The 16,007-nt window shown below is 37.0% G+C and overlaps 4 protein-coding genes across 4 annotated transcripts in view; 1 reads left to right on the top strand and 3 right to left on the bottom strand.

Moving 5' to 3' along the window:
* Cbr-twk-14 overlaps positions 1–2,208 on the bottom strand; it is a gene marked incomplete at both ends in the record, with an annotated part of 4,780 nt that extends 2,572 nt beyond the window's left edge. Inside the window, 2 exons of the mRNA XM_002636700.1 lie at positions 1,614–1,757; positions 2,104–2,208. Of these exons, the coding sequence (XP_002636746.1) occupies positions 1,614–1,757; positions 2,104–2,208 (249 nt within the window). The remainder of the gene's footprint in view (positions 1–1,613; positions 1,758–2,103) is intronic.
* A 10,002-nt stretch (positions 2,209–12,210) lies between these two features.
* CBG23474 lies at positions 12,211–13,050 on the top strand (the record flags this gene model as incomplete). The annotated part of the gene is made up of 1 exon (XM_002636701.1): positions 12,211–13,050. The coding sequence occupies one exon, from the start codon at positions 12,211–12,213 to the stop codon at positions 13,048–13,050; it is 840 nt and encodes a 279-aa protein (XP_002636747.1).
* A 268-nt stretch (positions 13,051–13,318) lies between these two features.
* On the bottom strand, positions 13,319–15,093 carry CBG23475 (the record flags this gene model as incomplete). Its single annotated transcript, XM_002636702.1, has 6 exons — positions 13,319–13,471; positions 13,521–14,012; positions 14,061–14,377; positions 14,427–14,845; positions 14,912–15,009; positions 15,064–15,093. The coding sequence occupies 6 exons, from the start codon at positions 15,091–15,093 to the stop codon at positions 13,319–13,321; spliced, it is 1,509 nt and encodes a 502-aa protein (XP_002636748.1).
* A 262-nt stretch (positions 15,094–15,355) lies between these two features.
* CBG27031 lies at positions 15,356–15,888 on the bottom strand (the record flags this gene model as incomplete). The annotated part of the gene is made up of 2 exons (XM_045237406.1): positions 15,356–15,793; positions 15,835–15,888. 2 exons carry the CDS (start codon positions 15,886–15,888, stop codon positions 15,356–15,358), a joined length of 492 nt encoding a protein of 163 aa, XP_045100582.1.
* Positions 15,889–16,007: the final 119 nt, after the last annotated feature.

The raw sequence follows: 16,007 nt of genomic DNA, 5'->3' as shown, positions 1-16,007 counted from the left end.
AATGAAAATGAAGAGAAACAACAAAAGAGAGTTCAGAATCTGGAAAGGGAAGCAATCGAAAGTTTAAAAAATTTTCGAAAATTTTCATGTATAGGGGTTCATGAATTGTAACTTTGTTTTTGAAAAAATTGAAATAAGTCTCGTAACTCAAGGACTCGACCTATATTTGAACGTTACTCGTCCTGAGAAAGCTGATAGACATGATCCCCCGAATACGTTTTTTCAAAAATTGGCATTTATTGATTTCTGTGGAACTCTAAGTTTTCATATTTTCTATTTTCCTGACTTTCCTATTGATAATGGAGCATAGGTGCAATTGAGATAAATGCTTGTCAGTTTATCACCTTTTAAATAAAAAAGTTTGACTGTCTGCCATGAAAATGAACAAATTTATGGTTTCCCGAAGGGTACCGACTCCGAACTCACGAAAAATCATAAATTGCCTCGCCATTTGAATAGACCTTCACGACGGCAGCTATAATTCTGGGGTTGTTCTAGCTAGACTGTGTACCACTATCTAGCATAGGTTTCATCTGAATCCCCGGGTAACATATGGAGGGTTCCCTTGTGAGTAAAATTTACTATGAACATTGGTGTCGCAATTTTCGCACACAAAATCTGATTCCTGATTTGTTTTCCCGATTTAGTACAGTATAATTTTCCGAGGATCAAGTTTCTGAATTAAAAATTCTACTTCCTTATTATTCCTCTTCATTTCTTCCTTCTTCCAAATCAGAAACGAAAATATCAATTTTCACAGAATAATCACCTCAATATTATTTTCTTTCTAAATTTTTTTTTCTTAATCACTCATCCCAACGGGAGTATTTTCGTTTAAAATCTCTTTCAAATGTTTTTCCAAAATGACTCATATCCTGTGAGTATTTGTACTCCCCTAGTGACAAAATGCAATCAAAAAAGATTTTGAAAAAAATATATATGAAACACATTTTTCAATATTGATACAAAATCATCACTCCATTTTGATCAAGTTCCCTTGCAAGAAAGAATAACTTGATCTCATATTCTCAGTGCATAACACACAACGAAGTAATAGAAAGACGCATTCTTATTGCGTACGACATATCACATTTGAAATTTATACTTTTCCCCTTTTCTGCTTCTTCTCCTCATCCAGCTCAACACAGAATCAGTAAATGAAGAGAGCAGCCGAACAAATGTTTCTTTCGTTTTATTCCCTCTATTTTCCAATCATGCTCCTTTTATCTAGACTTCTTTATTTATTAGTGATGCAAATTAGAAGCTAAAAAAGACTTGATTGGATTGTTGGGGAAATCGGGAAGAGCCCCTTCTTCTTTGCTCAGAAAAATATCATCTCACAATAGAAAAATTTTTCTGAGGCAAAAGAAGAAGAAAAAACCATCGACATCGGATTATCACTCCCTCATAGCTAGCTTCCTAATCTTCTATTTCTCTGTCAACACATATCACCATATTCATAGCTCTTCAGCGCAATTCGAAAAAAGAAGAAAAACAAGTCTACAAACAAAATTAAGCTCGCAGTCGCAATGGAAAAAGGAGCAAAAAAGGAAACGGTTGCGTGATGAGAAGTGCTCAATAACTTCTGAGAATTGCCAGGAGGGTCTTCTTACCGTTTCCCGTTCATCCACTTCGTTGTCCCACTCGAGCCAATGAAAAAGCGCTGCTCCGAATGCAAGATATACAATCAAAATTAGGCAAATTAGTACGAAACGAGCATTCTCTTCGTAGATTCGCAGTCTTGCAAAGCAACCGACCTGGAAAAATATTCAGATGATGTCAATTTTTTCAAACTTCTTTCTGTCTGCGATCACTGATATTTTCGTGGGAAAAATTTGAATGTACTTAGTAGCTAAAGTCTAAGAAACCGGAAATAAAAAGCAAGCGTTCACAAGGAGATACCGTAAAACCTGTAATACAAGAGCCCCCTAACTCGGTTCCTGTCAAAGATACCAAAAAATTTTCAACTGATAAAGTGTTTATCATAATATCACAAACACTTTTGATAACTATCTAAAAAAAAATCATTCGAAACTTGACAGTGTGGGGGGGGGGGGGGGGGGGCTTCTATTACAGGTTCTATTTGAAAGCCCCAAGACTCACCTTTGCCCGAGTGATCGACGGCAGTGTGTTGGCGCGGAGCATCTCCCGTTGACCGATGCCACGAGCGAACTGTAACTTGTGCATGACAGTTTCAGTAATAGCCATCTACAAATGCTCAGTCTGTGTGGATTCTCCCTATGTGCAAATACTAAGAGAGCGATGGGGGGAGGAGATGTTGCTCCGCCAGAGTGCCTACAGTAATCCGTCGGAATATAAGACGACTTGAGAGGGAAAGAGAGGGGTGAAAGGGATAATCTGTCGTTAACGAGCCGAAGGTGGAGATGGCTCCTAGAAGACGAAGAAGGGAATAAATTTAGATGCCGGAGCAAGAAGGGGCCAGGATCGAGATTCAGAGCTCTGTGTGGTGCGGCTGATAATATAATGGAGGTGCATACGCCCGGAGCAGGTGCTCTCTTCGACTCTCCGTCTCTCCACTCTCTCGCGCAATATTGTGGTTGGTGTGAAAGTGAAAAAGAGTGAGACACGCCTTCTCTATTCCAAAAGCAAATTTGGGAGGAAAAGTGAACAAGAGACGGGGGTGGATATCGAGGCGACTGGATAAGTGAGCAAACGGGAGAAAGAAAGCAGTAGAGAAAACTTTGATATGATTAGAAAGGTGTTATATCTACATGAACATTTCAAAGACTAGTTCAAAGGTAACCACATCGGAGTAATAGAAAGAACAGAAAAACTTTGGTTAGAAGAAAATCTGAGCAGGAAAAAAAAGACAGCATGACAGATGTGCGAGCTCTCAGATTATTCTTATCTTTGCGATTTTAAATCCCAAAAATATCATTCTCTAATCTTTACACCTGACACTTTCTCTTTCCCGCCTCTTCCACTGACTTATGACTGGATTTCGGAATGCTAAGAATTTAAGTTTTACTGTCGGATTTTCTCGACAATCGGAAAATATACATGTCATAATAAAAGAGAGAATGCGTCACGAATTTCAGAAAATGTTAAAAGTTGGGTTCAATTGATTTTGATTTGACGTAAGCTGGAATAGGTGTGATCCTCGAGTGACATACATACCGTAGTTTCCAAATGATTCATTAAAAATTGTACGCGGATGGGGAAATGCCATACAAAAAACTTTTTTTGAAGAGAATTTTTGTGCTCTGGGAAAAACAATGGAACCGCGCCATGACTAATTCAGATTCAACTTGATTGTATACACCGAGATTTGATAAAGAACAAAATAAAAACTACTGTATGCTTGCTAAATATGAAATGGGTATTTCTTGGAAAAACCAGAGAATTGAAGAACATATTTTATTCATTGGGTCCCGATTCTTGTTCCAGAAGATTGCTAGACTTTATTTGAAGAAAAATGCTTGGTTGTGAGAAAAAAAATAAATAAATATGGAACGTTTCGAAAAACAATAAAAATTATTCTGAATTGATAAAAAATCTTAAGAATTTATATGCTTAATGCTCACTTTATACTTTCTCAAGATTAAAAAAAAAAATCATCAGATTATGGGAAATGAATAGGACAAGCGAACTTCAAGTACTTTTGAATTGAAAATGACTTATTTCGAGTTGCAGACTTAATTTTGAGGTTAGAATTAAAAAGGAAAAGAAACCCGAGATTCAATATAGTTCGAACATTGCATACTTTTCCGTAATTTTATTTCCGATAATAATTGCTGATCATTCTAACCTACAGGGTAGCGCACAATTAACCAGACTGATAAAAACAGGCCTATCTTTAGAGATATGTATTTTGGAAGCACGAAAATCGGTAGAAATCTAACTTTACATTTGATTCACAGCTACTGAAATTTTCAAAGCAATTCTTTAAGTCTAGGTATTGTTATGATTGTCCAAAGATGAACGGCGTAATGTTTCTTGTGATTTTCATGAGGTGAAGCAACTTTGACAAGCGATAACTCAGCTCAAAGTTGCTCAGATAATTTGAAACTTGGTCAGTTTTTTGACAAACGATTAAAATGTTTGCACTCAAAATTTGAGCCCTGTACAACGCTTTGAGCAAATTTTATACAAACTTGAGTGCCGGGAAAATATGCGCCACCCAGTAAGCACTTTTCAAAGGAAATTCTAGGCATTCCTTGGAAACGGTAAGGTTGCCGATTCTTGAAAAACAAAAGACTTGGCCTATATTATTTCCTATTGTATGGCTTCTGTAATTTTTAATTTTGTTGTCTGTAAATAACATCGTCATCTCTGTTGATAGCTCAGTTCCAAAAATAGGTAATTTCGAAATATAAAAATATTGTCGAGCAATCAAAGATCTACGTCAAGACATATTTCATTTCTGCAAAATTCACATCACCTCTGATGCAGAGGCTCTGACGCAAAAAAACCCAAAAAAGGGAGATTTGGTTCTCCTTGGAAACTGTAGCTAAACAAAACGAAAAAAAAGGGGGAATAAACATTTTTGGAATCAGGGCTCTTAACCAGGGATATATCGACGCTTTGCACCTTTCTTCTATTTTTGGAAAAGAGAGAAATAGCAAACGCAATATTGTAGTTCTATTCCGGATTCTATATTCTTCGTACTTCATGCAACTACATTTCATAGGGCTTCGTCATCGCGAAGTCTCTCGTCACGATTTCTTGAATTTCTCTTCTAGACAGGTATTCAATTGTGCTCTCATTCATTTTTTTACTTCCGATTCAGTCGAAACGTCCGGTATAGACGAACGGAGAGGAAGAAGAAGAAGGGGAGAAAAGCACCAATTTTAGTGTCAAAATGACGGATCGGACTCACCATTTTATGTGACGTAGTTGTCTCTAGCTCTACCTGAAGCGAGTGAGATGGAGCTTCAAAATGGGAAGTGAAACTAATCGAGGTGGATTGAGAGGGAGGGTGACCTGGATGGATCTAGGATAACATGCATAAGAGTAGGAGGCACGTTTAGGACACTGACTGGTTTGAAGTATTTGAAATGTATCCGGTTTCCAGAAAAGTGAATTTGGCACTGGATTGTACGTGCGTACCTAGAATTGAGAGCTCGAAATAGAAAGAACTCGTGCTCTTATTTTGTTTCTGTGGTTTATGGGTCAGAATGAGGAGTGCGTGGTGGATAATTTGAGGTTCAAGTGGTTGATCTACAATCAGCAGAAATCATAAAATATTGTGATATTAGGTTGGCTAAAAAATAATGCGCGTTTTTATGATCAATTAAATTTATTATAAAAAAGGAAGTAGGCAATATTAATCTAAACGCTATTCGCCATAATTATCAACTACTTGTCGCCAACATCCGCTCAAAGAATGTGTTCCGCTGCGGAAGAACTCCACTGGAAAAACCTACTACACTTTCCAACTCCCTTCGTCGTGAAACCTGTAATAGAAGGGACCTGACAACTCCTTTGTATTTTTAACAGGAACCGAGACAAGTTGATTCAAAGTTTAAAGTTGAAAGGCCTTCAAATAGAGTTTTAAAAAAAAATTGAGCGGAATACTTTTGAAGTTCAAACCCAAAATTTTACAACTCAATCGAATCTGACACGAAGCCTCGAGTGTCAAAAGATGAAATCCATTTTTCAATTTGAGCTGATCAAAAGGTCGAACGGAAGGAAATGATCCCATTGTTGAATTGGAATTTTAATCCAAAATATCTTTTTTGAGTGTTTTGATGTCATTCCATTACATTTTAACTTACTATTTACGTAATACTAGTTTTTTGCATACTCGAAAAATCTGTGCCCGATCCGGTGGGTATTTTCAACATTTGAAAAGTTTTTGAAATTGCGAAAAATTTCCAAATTGAACGTCGCCAGCTTTATTGAATTCGAAACTTTGAATCAGAATCATATTATTTGCAATCAGACGAAAATTAGTTTCTAGACACCTGAGTAAACTAAATACGTTTATTCAGACAACTTAAATGTTATCAACTGCATAAACACTTCCTTATTGCTCTCTTCAAGTTCATTATGTTCTCATTCAACAAAAATCGGAAGCAGGTGCTTCTTGGTCTTCTTTTTCTACCCTATACCCTAGTTTCTGATTATGAACTTTCAAATGTTTTAGTGACGTTTTGGTTGTTGGTGAGTTTCCAAAAAAACACGGGATTCTTTCAGCTGCGCTTGCTGATATGTATTGCTGTTTTATGTAAATTGGGTTTTAACGGAATTTGTGACTTTTCAATATACTTAGATTTTCGAATAGGAAACTACATACACAAACTCATACTTTAAAAGTTGGAACACAGAAAAAAAAACCTGATTTTCTGATCTACTTGTGTTGTTCCACTGGAGCCTTAGAAACAAAGAAGCCATGACAGAAATGGCAAATCTAATCAGGTCAAATCAAATAAAAATAATGGCCATTATTGCTAAAAAAAAACTTACCGTAACCGTTAAACTTTTTCGTTTTCCACGACGTCGTTGTTGGGCTATCAGTGGCCCCAGTGTGAATTGATCCATAATGAATATGGTTTCAGAATTTTCAGAATTTCAGAGGAATCTCAGAGAATCAAAGGAAAAGACGGAAGAAGAAATGAAGTGGGAGGCATCTCTTCTTGAATGGGGTAACGATGAGAAGGCGTAGGATTAGAGGGGGGTACACACTCGAACCGAACAAGAATTGCTCTCTTTTCAATTTTCTGTGTGAGAGGGGAAAAAATGAGACATCTCTCGACACGATTTTAAATTACATGAACTGGTTCAGTCAAGGAGAGTAAAATCGTGAGGATGATGATGACAGATGGTGGAGGCGTTGGATGCTAAAATAGGAAGAATGGGAGAGGTTAGAAAAGAGCAAAGATTCAATAACGAAGAATCAATTTCTCAAGTTGTGAATGATCAAAAAATTAGGTACGGAAATATATGCTGTTGACTGTGAAATTACCGTAACACCTGTAACAGAATGCTCCCTAACTTTGAACTTTGAGCCAATTTATCTGTGTTCCCGTTAAAGTTATGAGAAAGTTGTCAAAAGATAAATTGTTCATCATAATATCACAAACATTTTATTAGTTTTTACCAATTTTGTTATTTTGCATAGAAATTTAGATGATAACGCTTAAACTTGACAGTGTGAGGGCCCTTCGATTAAAGGTTTTACGCTTTTTAGAATGCTGGAAATAGTCGAAAAATGTCGAGCTGACACCGGCCTAACTATGATGGTCTAACTTTCGCAAGTTGAGTTTTTTAGGTCACAAGTTAGTGGACTAGAATTGGTCTCATATTAACCTGATGAGTTTTCTAGGTTATTTACCATGTTAGCCTAGAAAACTCAACTTGTAATACTCACTATATCAGGACATTTCTACGAGACACAAGCTGGGCCTAGAAAACTCAACTTGCTAAAGTTATGGCAGTCGTGGATGAAAGAATCACTATCCGTATATATCATATAAATTTAAAATGTTTCATATCAAAACTACATTTGACATATGAAACTTCACAGAATATGCTACACCAACCCCTTCATAATACTCACCTTCTTCGCTGGTTCCTTTCTCAGAAACTGAACATCATCGGTCATCCAAAGCGAAAGCCGATGATTGCTCGGCATTGCTGGCTTTTCTTCCCACTGAAAAATCAAAAGTCAGCGACAACAAGTACATTGATCGTCATATTAAACCGGATAAAGAAGCGGGAAAAAAGGTAAATCAAATTTTGAATCAAGTTCAAAATGTACTGAACACACTCGAGTTTTTAAAGACAATGATGCGAGAAAAGGGGATTGAAGATTGGATTAGATTATCATGTCAAGAAAATAAGAGGAAGAAAAAGATTGAGCTGATGAAGAGGTGTGTATGTCTCTTGGAAAATGGCACAGGCAGATTTTGTCTTCTAGCAACCAGCGGATTTGCGACTCACTGGATAAGAAACTGATAAGAAACGTCATTTTTAATGATCGGAACAGATCAGAGAGCCGTGCTTGTCCACTATAGGAAACACTGAAACTCCAATTTCTACACACTTTTTCTCCTACAAAAGCCTGTGGATTTTGTTTGAGCTTTTGAAGGTGTTGTAAAAAAAGGAAAGGATGAGCTTCTGAAAAAAAAGGAGGAGCAGTTGAAAGTCGAGAAAATCGCTATTTTCGTTTGCGTGATATGAGAAGTATGAGGCGTTGTTTGTTGAGGAAAAGAAGGATAATAGACCAACGGAAATTATAGGTTGTTATGGGACAAATAGAGGTGTCTTGATGATGGCGAGCAGAGTTACGGTAGTTGTTTATGAGCAATGTGCAATCCGAATGTTGGTGATTACAGAACCACGCTGTGTCAGGAAGCCTGGTGGAAAAACGCGCCCCAGCGAACCACAAAGTCTCGCTGAATTCGCTTCCGAGTCTCGCTGGCTGAGGATCAAAGTTTTAAACGATGAGCCAAAAGAGCGCGCATTGACTTTATCTATTGATAATAAATAGATCAAATCTGCGCCCACTTCAAAATTATAAAATTTCTTATGGCCTACGAGTTCGCCGGGGCGCGTTTTCCGGCCAGGCTTCCTGACACCCGCGCAGAACAATTGAAAATAAAACGAAGCTTGTACGTTCAAAACAACATAGTAATTTCGAAAAACTGTAAAGTTTATTGTAAACTCTCTATAAAAGCCCACTCTATACATACATTTTGAGATCAATTATCTCGGTTACCATGAAAGGTATCAAACATTTTAAACTTATAAAATGTTGCTGATGTTTTGATAAGCATTTTATTTGTTTACTACCTTCCGATATTTTCTAAAAGAACTGAGATAATTGCGCTCAAAGTTGCCAGTGTGGGCCCTTTTAATACAGGTTTTTACTCGGTTCCTGTAGAAGGTATAAAAAATGTGTCAACTAATAAAATATTGATGATATCATGATAAACATTTAATGAGTTGATCATTTTTTTATACCTCTCAAAAGACCTACAGTACTGGCCAAAAAGAAATTCGGAAACAGTTTTTTGGCTCTAACTTTCTTGAAAACAGAGCTGAAGATTCATTCTTATTTGTAAAATGTAGCGAATAACCCGGGTAAAATGATACAAAAGCATTTTGATCTTGAAAAAGAAAATAAAAAATTTTAGAAAAAAAATTCACATTTGGAAAATTTAGGATTTTTGGAAATTTTTTTCAAACATCTGGAAAAATAGAAAAACGATCGTGAATGAGAAATATACTTTTTGATCATAATCAAAGAGTTTTTGGCCAACTTTTTAACATGTAAAACCTCATAGAGATACAATTCTACTTATGAGAATTCAAAGTGCCAACTAGAGATTTTGGGTTTTTTTTTAGCTTTCTCTACTATCGTCTTGCAGTTCCAAATGAACAATTTTAGTACTTTTTTATTTTTTCATACTTTTTCAGATGTGATTCTACAATGATCAATCATTTCTCACTCTAAAGGGCGTCTCTCTGAGCTCCGAGCACTGATTTTATGAGGTGTGAGCCAAGCTAAAAGCAGCATGAGGTCAACTTTTAGTCATTCTGGTACAGTCGGTCGAGGGAATTTTATATTATATTTGCTAGATATCAATATCACAGTTCTGTTAAATTCTAAAAAATATAATTTCGTGTTGCGGAATGCCTACGGAAACACTATAAAACGTTTCAAAATGGATTCTATTGAGTAAGAAGTTGATCAAATAGGGTACTGATTATTATTCAGTTCTTGAGTGCTCCATTCATCAATTTTTACGATTTATTTATGGAAAGTAGTGGTTGTGTGATTATTTAAGGACGATTAACATAAAATCCCATCCATCTCAAGGACAAATTATCAATCTGTCCCTACAAAGGAATATTATAACTTGAACTCCATTAGAAAACTGATCAGAAAAGTCATGCATGGGCACATCGCAACACGAAATTATGTTTTTAGGATCTAACAGAACAGTAATATTGATATCTAGCAAATATAATACAAAATTCCCGCAGCCGACTGTACCAGAATGACTAAAAGAAGACCTTATGCTGCTTTTAGCTTGGCTCACAACTCATAAAATCAGTGTTCGGAGCTGAGAGAGACGCCTTTTAGAGTGGGAATTGACTGATCATTGTAGAATCACATCTGAAAAATGATAAAAAAATAAAAAAGTGCTAAAATTGTTCATTTGGAACTGCAAGACGATAGTAGAGAAAGCTGTAAAAAACCCAAAATCTCTAGTTGGCACTTTGAATTCTCATACCATAAACAGAATTGTATCTCCATGAGGTTTTACATGTTAAAAATTGGCCAAAGACTCTTTGATCATGATCAAAAAGTATATTTCCCATTCACGATCGTTTTTCTATTTTTCCAGATTTTTGAAAAAAATTTCCAAAAATCCGAAATTTTCCAAAATGAAAATTTTTTCTAAAATTTTTTTATTTTCTTTTTCAAGATCAAAATGTTTTTGTATCATTTTTCCCAGGTTATTCGCTACATTTTACAAAAAAGATTGACTCTTCAGCTCTATTTTCAAGAAAGTTAGAGCCAAAAAACTGTTTGCGAATTTCTTTTGGCCAGTACTGTAGATAATTGGCTCAAAGTTAAAGTTAAAGGAGGTATCAGTCTGATATTATAGAGTGTTAACGATATACAAAAAATATTGGAAATTCACAAATCAATTCACGAAATTTATGCAGAAAAAATATCACAAAATGAGAATTATAATTAGATCAAATCGACAAGTAAATTGAAGAAGCCGAACGTTATACTCAACTTTCAGGCTCTCGATTTACGCACTCAAAAGACTTTTCCTGCTCAGGAAACCACTTCGAACTCTCCGATGTTCGCATTTCTCTTCTCAGAATGACGTGCTTTAGAAGAGGTGAGAAGACCTATAATTTTTTTTCTTTCAAATTTCTTCGGAAATGTCTCTTGAATTGAGAAGCCATATATTTCTCTCTAATTCACTAGAAGAGAACTGTGGTTCCCCGCCTTTCATTTTCTTTTCAATGTCAGACTTTAAAAAACGGATTAGTTTTGTTGAATAAGAAGGTTACATAAACTTTGTTCATCCAAATATGACAAAGAATCTGATATCTACTGAAACTGCAACATAACAAAAGAGAAGGTGAAGCTTATAACAAAAAACTATTGGGAAAGAAGAAGGGATCAAACGAAGAAGAGACTTATTGGATTATGTTGGGAAAATGAAAGGAAAACTGGTACAGGGAGAAGAAGCTTCAGGTGCTATAAATAAGAGATTGGATTGTATTGGAAAGTATATGTTCTCGTAGTTTTATTTATTTTTTTCACTATTTTGACATTTCCATAGTAACATGTTTGCAGATGCGCTAGGCATTCATTCGGTTGAAATCTGAAAACTCATTATTTTCTGTTCTTGTGTTTTCTTCTTGAGTTTTTTTCGAAGTTTTTTTTTAACCCCATTGTTTGGAAACCATACTTTGCGCCTCCGTATATACAGTTCTGGTCATAAATCAATTGAAAAACGTGGTTTTCAGTTGATTTTGTCCATTTTCAAGAGTCTAGAGCTCAGCTGTCAAGTGTCTAATCACCTTGAAAATTTTGGAGGATGTAAAACACACCTAGGTTAAAAACTTCGCATTTATAAAAGTTTTCGAAATTTCCTAGTTTTTCAGTTATTTACCGATTTCTGAAGGACGCATGTTTCTTTCTGTAAAAATAGGGACAAAAGATGTCCTTCAGAAATCAGCAAATAAGTGAAAAACCAGGAATTTTCAAAAATGCTATGAACGCAAAGTTTTCAATCTAGGTCTGTTTTATACCTTCAAAATTTTCAAAGTGATCCGACGCTTGAGAGCCGAGCTCCAGACTCCTGAAAATTGTATAGCTCAGCTGGTAACGGTGCGGCACATTCAATACTTTTCCCACAAGTTCAATTCCTCGAGGGGTTCATAAACACGGAATACCGAGAAAAATATTATTTCATGTCCCGATATCTTTAATGAAATTTTTATCATTATCTTCTTCTCGTTTCCTTCTTTTACTCGAATGATTCTCTTGAGGAATCAATTTCAGTTGTTATCCTTTTCCTCAAATCATCTGTAATCTCCCTTCTCAATTTCTTATTCAGATCTCAGAAAAGAAAGCAAATCCCCCTCCCTTCTAGCTCATCTCCTGCAACGTCAACTTTTTTCATTTCCGCCTTTCTTTTTTTGTTACATGAAACCAGAAAAAAAAACTCAGAAAAAAACAAGCTTTCCTTCATTTTTTTTTTCAGAAAAATGAGCCAACCGAACCGTCTTGCTCTTCTCCTTTCCCTTATCCTGATTGGAGAATCCGTTGCCAACGACTATGATTCTCCTCCACGCCAATCAACTGTGACATCTTCACCTGTTCATATTTCGGAACGCAACTATCAACATCAGCAACAAAACCAACCATCAGTGCTCACTCAATCCTACCAAGTGCTTCCGGAGTCTAGAAACTACTACCAATATCCACAGTATCTGCCAACGCACGCTGGATATTCCAACATTCAAACTATCGGACAACCCTATCAGATGTATGGATCTTCTTCTGGAAGCTCTAGCGCTGTCTCCGGTGGAAACTCCGAAAGCTACGGAAACTCTGCTCAATCCCCAATCCCCACCCTTGCTCCTGCCCCAGTCACTGTTTCAGAACGTCATCGTACCTACACTCCCTCCCCAACCCCACCATCCCCATTCTCTGACAATCGTGGTGAAACCCAACGTGGTCGTGCTCCAGGACATCAGGCTCCATCTTCTTCCTCTCAGAACCAAGGCCGTCGATTCCCAGCCCCACCACCATCATCCTCCTTCATGATCGCCCCTAAACCAGTTCTCTCGTACGGAGCAGCCAATCCATTCCTTGCCAACTTGCCCCCAGCCCAAGGAGTTTATGGAGCCCCAGTCGACGCTTCCCACCGAGGTGACGCGATTCGAGCCTTCCATGAACTCAATCCAGAGATTACAGGTTATGACGGATCGTCAGGAGCCGCACCCGCTCCACCACCAGGATCCTCAGCTTCTGTTGATGACACTTGGGAGGCTCTCGAGGCATCGCTCGATGCCAACACCAGAAGACGTCACCGTATCTTCTAAAATCTCCCTGAATTTGATTTTTCTTTTCTGTAAAAAAGTTCTTCTCGATGTCAGTAAAACTTTATCCTGAAACTAAGTTCTATATCTAGAAAACTTCTAACGAAATACACCCAACAAAAAAACTAATAACAATACAACACAGCTGCTGAAAATAAAGCAATAAATAACATAAAGTGGAAAAATAATACGTATCTATAAGAAAAGAGAAGAAGATTGAGATGGGAATGTAGAACCCGTAGATGTAAAAGTCTGTCATCCGGGGAAAATGTTAAGCGGGTAGAAGTTCATTGCTCATCCTCGTCTGAACGGCTTCCAACCTATTGCGCATCACAATCCAAACGTCTTCAGTCATCTCTTCGAGAGAGCGATAACAGACTCGTTGTGTGTTGAAAACGTCGAGAACAAACTGCACAACTTGTTCCTGAAAGAAAATTTTTATCATTAAAATCCAGCAAAAGAAATCGTTTTACCTTAAAATATTGGCAAAGCTCTCCGAGTCGCTCATCTGTTCCCAAAAATCCAAGTGTGATCGCAGGCATAACGGTTTCCGATATATTATAGAACTTCGCAATGAAACCATCGGGATTCTTCAGTCGTTGGCGTTTTGATTTGATAATTGACCAGATGATGGTGTTGAGTGTAGAATACTTCATTGACATCGACATGAAATAGTTTTTGGTAACCGAATAAACAGCTGATGGCGGTGATTTCAAGTCTTCGAATGCGTCCAAAATGATAAAATCGACGGCAACATCGTAGAATCCTGTCTCGCATACTCCTCTTCCTTCAACGTCTTGTCTAAGTTGCTCTTGATTTCTGTCATTCGACACATACTCCAACATTTCATCGTAGGCGTTAAAGAATTTCACGGGGTCTTGTTTGGTGTGACGGATGAAATCTGCGAGAAGAGTACGACCACACTTTGCAAGCCACACGCGTTTGTGTTCATCTTTCAGTGCATTCTGAAAATAGGGAAGTTATTTTTTACCAATTGATGAAATATCACTTACTGTTAAGGCATGTCTAACACAGTAGAGTTTCGCAGCGAAATCAGTCTCACTTTCGCAATTACAGAAATCCATTCGACTTTTACGATATTTGACTTCTCCATTCATCGCAGCTCTCATTCCCTCATCCAGGAATTTCAATTCTTCTTTCTCTAAATTCGCTGCTTCACTGACAAAATCAATATCATCGATATCAACAGCGAATTCTTCCACTGCTGATTGGAATGAATCATCGGAAAGTACAGAAAGAGTTCTTGATCTGCCAGTCCTAACACTTCCAGCGTATCCGGTTCCACCACTCACGGAATAGAATTCAGTGTCTGAAGAGAATAATTTTAATTATTTTACTTTAAAAAATAAGAATCTTACTGTCATCTCTGAAATCTTCCATATGAGGTATGAGCATCGTAATTTCATCTTCTACCTGCTTCAATCCTTTTAGAATTCCTTCAATTTTAATCGACCTCTCCATGTCTTTACTACTCCTGTTCTTGACCATTTCCAGATTATGATGTACTCTTTCTATAGTTTTTCGAAGGTCTGTACACATCTCTTGACCGTTTGTGATGTCTGCTTCTATCGGATTCATACTCAGACTTCGCTGCGAGTTTTGACGCACACTATTTCTTAGACTTCTTTCTCCTTGCGATGATGACGGTCGCATTCCGCGGCCACTGTGACTTCTTCGAAGCGATGGTGCTGGTTGTGAAGGGTTTGTGTCGACTTCTTTAGGAACTTCATCGATAAATGCAGATAGGGGTATTCTCGATTCTCTTCTTTGTTTCCAGCTATAAAAATGAGTGTTTTCTTCCCACATATTCAGAAAACAATAAATTAACTATTTTCTAACTTACTATCGAACGAAATTGGCAAAAACAATTCCTATGCCTATTCCTGCTGCTACTGATAAAACTGTTCTCTTTGTGACAATATCGTTGATTTTCAAACCAACCTGAAATATATAATATCGATTTTAGGAATCGAAAGACATATTGAGAATACTTACCGGAAGCCCTTGCATCAAATGTGACGTCATTCTATTCGATTTTCAAGCAACTGTCATAAGAACAGCAAGAATCAATCATTAATTTTTTATCAGTGCTGAAAAATGTGGGAAATTCAGGTCGATTTACGCTAAACCCCGCGCACTAGCGGAACAGCGGAGCGTCGTTGCAAAATAATTTTTCTATATTTTCGGTGAACATTTCAACGGAAAGAGCTGAAGTGGATGCGAAGCAATAATTTTTATAAATAGAACAAAAATTATTTAGTTCAAGAAAATTTATTAAACAAAAAAGTCAGCTCAAAAACAAATCAGCACACTCCCTGTCTGCGACATTGACAAGGAACGCTCGAATAAAACGATCGTTAACAAATATTGGTTTCATCACGATGCATCGTTTATCTTCCAAAATCTTCCAAACAAAATCATAAAACTTTTTGATTTCTTCCAGTTTATTCATATACATATCCACATTGATTTGGCATACTTTAACTCGTTTTCGGTCTAGGGGTCCGTCACTATGTAATCGGTTCAGTATTCGGTATTCATGGCCTTTTAAATCAACCCAAAGAAAATCGATTTTCTTTTGACGAATTTTATAAGCCAGGAAAACAGCGGCGTCGTTGTTACTGCTGTCATAGTGGAAGAACTTTCCACCCAGGTCCTTTTCGTAAACATTTCGATTGATATAGGAACTGGGATCTGCTCCATAGAATTTGATTCTTGTATACATCTGAACTAAAACAAAGTTTCCGGAAAGAAAATCACACCAACCTCTTTCAATTGCATTTCTGCACTCACATCATGTCCAATACCTAGAGTTACCATTACCAGATCTTCATCCTAAACGGAAAAAGTAAAGCAAGAACTATAACTACCGTAAAACCTCTAATAGAACGACACCCGGATCGTCCACTTTGAGCCTATATATCTCACTTCTTTTAGAA

The sequence above is a fragment of the Caenorhabditis briggsae genome, assembly GCF_000004555.2.
Source record: "Caenorhabditis briggsae complete genome, chrV, whole genome shotgun sequence".
NCBI classification, from domain to species: domain Eukaryota; kingdom Metazoa; phylum Nematoda; class Chromadorea; order Rhabditida; family Rhabditidae; genus Caenorhabditis; species Caenorhabditis briggsae.
This window is presented reverse-complemented; position numbering and strand designations above follow the sequence as displayed.